The sequence below is a fragment of the Equus quagga genome, chromosome 15 (genome assembly GCF_021613505.1).
Source record: "Equus quagga isolate Etosha38 chromosome 15, UCLA_HA_Equagga_1.0, whole genome shotgun sequence".
Taxonomy (NCBI): Eukaryota; Metazoa; Chordata; class Mammalia; order Perissodactyla; family Equidae; genus Equus; species Equus quagga.
In genome coordinates, this window is record NC_060281.1 from 66,664,988 (window position 1) to 66,674,108 (window position 9,121).

The window sequence follows — 9,121 nt, forward strand, 5'->3', positions numbered from 1 at the left end:
ACCTACCTAATTTTTTAGTGGATTTTGTTTCCTCATTTTAACCCAAAGCTTATTTTTCTTCTCTTTGCTTTTCCTCTAATATCTAGGTTAACAAGGTTTGAACTCATCCCTTAAAATGCGTGCAATTCTGTGTCTTTCTGATGTCATCATTTCCTGGAGAATGGCATTTTTATCTTCAAAACAAAACAAGTCATCCTCCCGGTCTGCCACCACATCATCCCAAGAGGCTACACACCATGTCGCCTGACCAGCAAAGTCACTCATCAGCGGCTCCAGAACAGAAACCCAGTCTGAGTGAAGCCAACTTCTACCCACTGTTGTCTATTCTAGCAGCTCTCTTTATTTTTTTCACATGTTATTATAAGCATAAAAGAATTCGAGAACATCAGTTGAGTGTATTAGGGTTTGGGAATTTTAGCTGATAAGTCTGATTTTGGGGGCCATTGATGCATAAAGGGATCTAGTAACACCAATTTTCCATATGAAAAATACGCTAATTTTCCAAGGAATAGCCTGAGGAGGAAAAATACACCATGTGAGTTAGGCATATTAGAGTCTCCGTATAGAAAATACAAATAGAGTTTAAAAAAGAAAGAGAGAAAAATAAATAAATAAATAGAAATAAGAAAAATATAAAATGGACAACAGAAAAACAGGAAGGAGTGGTGGAATGGCCAGGTCAAATTTAAGCTTTCATGGTTTCTGGGTTTGATGGTCTTTTGGGAATCATTACTTCACATGTGTGGGTCACTGGCATTTAAAAGCAAAAATCATGGAGCACTGCATCATAACAACATTTAAGAGACATTTGGAAATGCACAGAAAACTCAAAGACCAGGTAACTAACTCGATGTCTAAACATGCATCTTCTCATCAGAAGAGCTACTGTAAATATCATGTGAAAAATTACAGCAAGGCCACTTAGCACATTTAACCTACTTCATTCTTTATTTGCTCCTGGTTGATCTGTTCGAATGTGGGATCCGGTTAGCATAAAATTGGTTTAATGTTTTAAACCAAGGAGACTCAGTAATTTGTTAGCTAGACCTTAGAGATAAAACTGAATGTCCTCAAAATCCTGCTACATACTGTAGAGAAGAATGCGTCATAAAACTGACATCAGCTATTTAGGAAGCAGACGATAAACCGATAAACCGTGGCACCTAATCAGGGGCCCGCCTATTTATATGGAGTGATAAACGAGGCCCTTCCCAACACACTCCCCTTGACTTCAAGGTTAACAGTTCATAAGAATTCAGAGGGCGAGTATTTGATCACTAACAGCCTGTATCAAATTCACTGTATCTTCTGTTTTCACTGTCTCAAGCTCAAAGTGGAGGTGCCAATCACAGTCACAGGTTTCGAACATTCGGGGGGCAGGGTAAGACAGTGGAGGGGGGAGGAAGATGGGTCATCTCTAGAGTCTGAAAGAGACAAAGATGAATGGCCACACAAAGGAGGACAGGCAACTGATCATAGAACCCAGAGACGCGGATTAATTCTACATCTTACCCGTAAGCCATTACCTACCCCGCTCAGCTACCAGCATCACAGCCCAAGCTTCCCTGTGCCCATCTATTCTGAATACATTTACAACTTCTAATTGCACACATCAAGATTAAACTGCAGCCAAGCAGGACTCCAGAGGAAACGTTGTCTAGGGAGGATTTTAAATCTCTTGGCTGTTCAGTGAATCACTCCCTCGTAAGAACAGCGAAACAATCAACCGTTGAGACTGGAAGTTGATGACGAATCTCTCTCCTTTGGGAAATTATGAATCTTAGTTACACTGCAACTGTGTCCTGTGATACACAGAAGATGAAATAACCTTACAACAGGCAATTTAAGACATGCCCACTGGTTCAGAATAATGGCGCACCCTTCCGGACATGATAAAGCAATCGGATCGCGTGGGTCCATCTGTAATGCTGAGAACAGCTCTGCTCTTGTCGCTGAGACTGATGAATACACTCCGAAAATTATTTCTAATAAAATGCTTGGAGATTTTTTTCTTTTGCAGGGAACCCAATGCTGACATACAGTATGTGGTGGAGGTTTTGCTTGAAGTTTTTGGAGCAAAAACAGGCTAGGAGGTCTTCACACTTGCTGAGGGCAGGGCTTGATTTTGCACCTTCAGCTTCTTCTTTGAAGTTTACAGCAGAACTTGCAAATTGAGCCCTCCCCAAGAGCACCCCTCACTGTCGTCTCTCGGAGGAAACCTTTCAGGTCAAAACAGACAAATTCTCAGGCTTTAAATTGCAGTTGGAGGGAAATGCAAATCAAAACCACAATGAGATCCCACCTCACACGCATCAGAATGGCTAATAAACAAAAAGACAAGAAACAACAAGTGTTGGAGAGGATGGAGAAAAAAGAGAACCCTCCTACATGCTGGTGGGAATGTAAATTGGTGCAGCCACGATGGAAAACAGTATGGAGATTCCTCAAAAAATTAGGAATTGAACTACCATATGATCCAGCTATTCCACTTCTGCATATTTATCTGAAAAATATGAAAACACTAACTTGAAAAGATACATGCACCCCTATGTTCACTGCAGCATTATTTATAACAGCCAAGATACAGAAACAACTTAAGTGTCTATCAAAGGATGAATGGATAAAGAAGATGTGGCATATACATGCAATGGAATATCATTCAGCCATAAAAGAGGATGAAATCTTGCCATTTGTAACAACATGGATGGACCCTGAAGGTATTATGCTAAGAAATAACAACTGTTGGAGAAATAAGTCAGACAGAGAAAGTCAAATACCATATGATTTCACCCATATGTGGAACCTGAAAAAAAAAAAAAAGAACAAACAAAACAAAAACAAACTTATAGATACAGAGAAGAGAGTGATGGTTACCAGAGGGGAAGGAGGTTGGGGGGCGTAGGTAAAATGGGTGAAGGGGGTCAAGTGTAGGGTGATGGATGGCAACTAGCCTTTTGGTGGTAAGCTATAGTGTAAACAGATGTCAAATTATGGGGCTGGCCTGGTGGCACAGTGGTTAAGTTTGTGCACTCCACTTTGGCAGCCCAGGGTTCACCGGTTCGGATCCTGGGCGCCGACCTACACACTGCTCATCAAGGCAGGCTGTGGCAGCGTCCCACAGAGAAGAATTAGAAGGACTTATAACTAGGATGTACAACGATGTACTGGGGCTTCGGGGAGGAAAAAAGAGGAACAGTGGACCAGCTGTTAGCTCAGGGCCAATCGTCCTCAAAATAAATAAATAAATAAATAAATAAAGGGAATTGGCTACATTAAAAAAAACCAGATGTTGAATTATAACATTGTATACCTGAAACTTATATAATGTTACATGCCATTTTTATCTCAATAAAAACATTGCATTTGATAAGCCAATTTTAGCTGTTTCAGCACCTTTACCAGAAATATTGGGTTGGTCAGCCTGTAAGGCAGTTATGATCCCATAGAGCATGCACTTATGGGCCTCATTTGTGGACAACTAAACCTTCTATACTTAGAAATAGTATACAATAAAATTTTCTTTAAACATCCTGACTATGCTGAAGTCCTACTGTGCGTGGAAAACACGATGGCAAGACTCTCCTAGCTTTACCACCTGTGGGGAAAGTGGCACCCTCACAGCATTGCTGATGGACACGCACATTGATGCTACCTTGCCAAAGGACAATTGTGTAAGACATATGAAAGCTCTGCTTAAGTGCATAATCTAATCCAGTGATTCCATTTTTAGGAATTGCTGCTAAGAAAACAATTGGGCCAATATATGAAGACTGAAGTCCTTCATCACTGCATACCCAAAAGTTTTAAAAAATCGAAATGACCAACAAGAGCCGTTGGTCAAATAAGATTACAGAATTTAAAATAATACTATAAAGGAATTAAGAGTCATGATATAATTAGAACTAATAAATTGACAAGATTTGCAGGATAAAATGTCAATGTAGAAAAATCAATTGTATTTCTATATACCAGCAACAAACCATTCAAAAATGAAAAATTTTTCAATCCCATTTATAATGGTGTCAAAAATAATACAATCTTTAAAAATAAGTTAAAAAAAAATACATGAGGGGCCGGCCCCGTGGCCGAGTGGTCAAGTTCGCACGCTCCGCTACAGCGGCCCAGGGTTTCGCTGGTTCGGTTCATGGGCGCGGACATGGCACCGCTTATCAGGCTACAGTGAGGCGGCGTCCCACGTGCCACAACTGGAAGGATCCACAACTAAAATATACAACTATGTACTGGGGGGATTTGGGGAGAAAAAAGCAGAAAGAAAAAAAAGAAGATTGGCAACAGTTATTAGCTTAGGTGCCAATCTTAAAAATATAAAAAAAAAAATACACGAAAGACCTGTACAAATCACTATGAAGATAAATAAGGCAAATAAATGTACGCATACACCTGTTCATAGATTTTAGTACAAATTATTGTTAAGATGTGATTTCTCCCTAAATTGATCTATAGATTCAATGCAACAGGATTTTATATAAATTGACAAGATGATTCCAAATTTATATGGATATGCAAAAAATCTACAATAGCTAAAACAATTCTGAAATAAAGTTGTTGAAAAACACTACCTGATTTCTAGATTTACTATAAATCTACAGCCATGAGACAGCATGATCTTGGTGTGAGGATAGACATATAGATGAACAGAACACTCACGCACAGTAAATTGATTTTCAGCAAAGGCACCAGAGCAATTCAATAAGGAAAGAAAAGCATTTTCAATAAGTGATACTGGAACAATTTATAGAAAAAAAATGAATTTTAATCCCTACCTCATACCACACACAAAAAATTCCAGATGGATTACAATCCTAATGAAAAGCTAAAATGCTAAAACTTCCAGAGGAAAAAATAATAAAAAATAAGGAAAATACCTTTGCAACCTTAGGGTAAGCAAAGATTTCTTAGACAGGACTCAAAAAGTACTAACCATGCAAGAAAAATTGATCAACTAGACTTCAACAAAATTAAAAACTTCTCCTCTTCACAAGGCAGAGTACTAACCGCTATACGATCATGGCCAGCTTCTGCTCTTCAAAAGACATAGTTAAGAAAATGAAAAGGTAAACCAGAGAATGGGAGATAATATTCACAATATAGGTATCTGACAAAAGACTTGTACCCAGAATACATTTTTTAAAACCTCCTACACACCAAGAATTAAAAGACAAACAACATAATTAAAAAATTGGGGAAAAGCCTTGGCTAGATACTTCACCAAGGAAGATACATGAATAGCCAATATGCATGTGAAAAGGTAGTGAACGCCGTTCATCTCAGAGAAATGGAAATCAGAACCACAATGAGATACGATTTCATCATCCCCCTCGAATAACTAAAATTGAAGAGACTGTCAGTACCAACTGTTGGCAAGGATGTGGAGTAACCGGAACTCTCATCAACGTCTATGGAAGTGTAAAATGGCACAATACTTTGGAAAATTGTTTGGCTGTTTTTTTACAAAGTTAAGCAAATATGCACCCTATAACCAAGCTAGTCAACTTATAGACATTTATCCAAGAGAAATGAAAACATAGCTCACCAGAATCTCTGCACCAGGATGTTCAGAGCAGTTTTATTTATAATAGCTAAAAATAGGAAGCAACTCAAAAATCCATCAATAGGAGAACGGATAAACCATTGGTGGTATGTCCATACAATGGAATGCAACTTCTGTCATGGATGATAGAAACTGGGGCAGGGGTCACTTCTAGGCCACGGGGATTAAATGTGGAAGAGCCCACGAGGGAACTTCTTGAGCGGGAGGAAGGTGATCTCTGAATTCGGGTGTAGACATTTGTCAAAACTCATTTAATTTTATGTTCGAAGTCTCTGTATTTCACTACATGTAAATTTTATGTTAGAAATTTTTAAAGAATGACAAATTAGCTCATATTATTATTGACATAATGAATAAATAAGGCAGGTTAGAGCAGAAAGTATAGGTTGCCTGTATTTTTGTCTTTTAAAAATAATTATATATAATATATTATATTTAATAATATATGTTATATTTAGATTATAATATATCCATATACAGATCTGTAATTATGTTACTATATTATATCTATTTTATATAATGATTTTAAAAGACAAAAATATATAATATAGATACAATATATATGATATCAATATATAATATAGATACAATATCTATAGATATAATATATATCTATAATTATATATAAATACATAAAATCTTTACATATATGTGTAAAATTGTTGAGAAAGATCACATCAAAACATTAACAGCAGTCCCTTTTTGGTGCTGAGATTTCGAGTCCTTCAATTTTTGTTTCTGTATCTGGTCTCCACTTTCTCGTGTTTTTTACAGTGGTCATTCATCGCGTGTGTCACTAATAAAGGGACAGGAACGCACGAGGCTGGCGTCTTTCCGAGGAGCGAATGCCACCTGGAGTGGGACACACACCGGGAGGCATGTCCCAGGAGCGCGTCAGAAGGGCCGCGGCTCCCTCCCTCCTGCTCTCCAGCCGGCAGGTCCTCACGAGGAGATGCCACCCCCAGCGTCTCCGAGAACAGGGGGAAACTGCGTTTGTTCTCCAAATCCTGTCTTGCTCTAACCAGTGCTCCCCCGTCCCTGTTCTCCCTAAAACAGTGCATTTCTGTGACCCGACAGCCGCGTCTTCCAAACGCTGTGAAACTAACGAGTAATGACACCGGCCGACATGATGCCCTGGGTCAAACCCCCATGAGGTCTCACCTCTCACCTGAGCGCTGAAGGAAGGCATCCCAGTCAAAGGCGGGGTTCGGGACTGTTGCAATTCCTGGGTCAGAGGAAAGATAGAAAGACAAAGTTCATGGGGATGAGACAGAACCAGGTAGTTTGTGTGGACGTTTATATAACGGTCATACTTGGTTCTTAAAAAGAACTCAGAGCTCTGAGCGCTTCACTGAATTCCCGTTAATCCTCCAGCCTATAAGGTTGACAGCGAACCCCCGGGTTCCCAGTGGGAGAAGAGCCACCACTCCCAGCCCCCATCTCGACCAGCCGGCAGCCTCCAGGTCACAGGAGGCCCGAGTTCCTACAAAATGCACGAGGGCGACAGGTTTCTAAAATGTTCCCAACTAAACTCCAACGGCCCCCAGAGAGAACTCACGTCTACTTAAAATCTCTAACCTCCCCCCCCAAATCACATATGATGGCCTGCTATCTGTGTCACTTCCTCAGGCAGATTTAAGCTTAAAATTCTCTAGAAAATTGAACATTTTAAGACATAGGCAATTCAGTGGCAACATTTAACAGATTATCTTGATAACTGAAAAAATTTGAAATTTTATGAAATGTAAATCAAGTTGTCTAAGCACCTGTCCAATGCACTTGTCAAGCTGTCATTCACACTGAATAATATGAATGACAGCTAATTGATGAGCGTCTGCTCCACGCTTGCCCTGGGCCCCAACTCTGGGTGGGCACCCTCACCACAAGCCTGGAATTTCTTAAGGCCCTGGTGGGCGGGCTGACTCCTCCAGTCTATCCGGCTGGAAACTGAGGTCCCAGCGGCTGGCCGGTGTTCAAAGTGAGGCAGCACAGGCGGCAGAGGCTGCCTTCACACCCACGTGCTGCTCCCAAGCCCAGTTTTTCCTGCTGCACCAGCGTTTTCCTTGACTATAAATCAGGCCACAGCAGAGGAGAGGGAGGCGCCAACCCCACGCCTGCCCTGACGCTGACACACGCCCTTTATACAGACCAAGTCAGCACATCCTTTTTCAAATGGGGGCTCCAAGAGTTTATTTGGTAAGTGATTCCACAGCTAAAAATCCCCCTGAAACCACTAAAGCATTTGCACCCTGATGATGCGATGCGCAGCTAAGGTGGGCTGAGGGGCCGTGCGCCCTGGTGTCCAGCACCCAGGAAAACGCCTCATGAGGCCTGAACTTGAGACCTGGGCCTCAGCACCTGCTCCAGCCTAAGCTTAGAATCCCTTACGTGGTCTATTTTTTTGTTTGCTGGGAAAGATCTGCCCTGAGCTAACATCTGTTGCCAATCTCCCTCTTTTTTTTTCCCCTCCCCAAAGCCCCAGTGCCTGGTTGTATATCATAGCTGTTCCTTCTACTTCTTCTGTGTGAGCCGCTGCCACAGCATGGCAACTGACAGACAGATGGTGTGGGTCCGTGCTGGTGACAGGAACCCGGGCCACTGAAGCAGTGAGAGCACTGCACTTTGGCCACTAGGCCATCAGGGCAGGCTCCCATCATATCTTCTTCTCTGGAACCACTCTTTCCCTGACTCCTATTGTTTAAACAATAGAACAGTTTTCTGGCTATATTTAGGAGACCCTGGGGGTTTCAGGAAAGGATGTCAGAGGCCACCACTGGGCAGGACCAGGTAAGCACAGGGAGGGGTGGAGATGAAGGGAGAAGGGTTCTGGGTCCCCCAAACTCAACTTAAATGGAGAAGCTGAGCCTTCTCCTGGTTTAATCACACCATTGAGAGAGCACTTCATAATTCTACTGGTTGAAAATGTTAAGTGATCTGCATTTTAAATTATCCTTTGATAACTTCTCCTATTACTCTTTTATCTTAATGTTAAAAAATACTAAAAGTGTATCCATTCTACTATTTTTAAGTAAATCTCAGACTTCATATTATTTCATCCATAAACATTTCAGTATGTGTCTCTGAAAGATAAGGGCTCATTTAAAAATATATATATATATTTAAAAATTCTTACCTTGACTCTGGACATAGATCTTACCCTTAGCATGCGGCTTTTGAAAAGAGGAGAAAAAGAAAAAAAGTAAATTCGATAGTCCATTACAATTACATCTTAGAAATAAAATGAAGGTCATAAAAAAGTCCTCTTAGAAAACATCACACAGAATCATCTACACAGCCACTCACAGACTAGTTATTTTATAAGAGCAAAGAGTTACCTCTGCTTTTAATGGGGGTTAGCCCATTAAAAATACAGCATCTATGAGGCAAGAAGCACAAAGAAAGAAGCCCCTTAAATTGGGCATTACGCAACAGTACAATTTTAGAGTTACTACGTTAGTAGAAAAGTTATCGAAGCTCAGAACATGCCAGTGACAGAGCTGTCTGGTGCATATCATGTGCTGAAGCCGACAGTGGAGTTTTGGGAAATGC

The 9,121-nt window shown here is 40.7% G+C and overlaps 1 protein-coding gene across 2 annotated transcripts in view; it reads right to left on the reverse strand.

The window, feature by feature from the left end:
- GLT1D1 (glycosyltransferase 1 domain containing 1) overlaps window positions 1-9,121 on the reverse strand; it is a 99,494-nt gene that overhangs the window by 43,273 nt on the left and 47,100 nt on the right. For both annotated transcript variants that reach the window (XM_046641258.1, XM_046641257.1), the window contains exons 5-6: window positions 8,706-8,742; window positions 6,741-6,797 (exon numbers count right to left, since the gene is read on the reverse strand). In XM_046641258.1, the coding sequence (XP_046497214.1) occupies window positions 6,741-6,797; window positions 8,706-8,742 (94 nt within the window). The remainder of the gene's footprint in view (window positions 1-6,740; window positions 6,798-8,705; window positions 8,743-9,121) is intronic.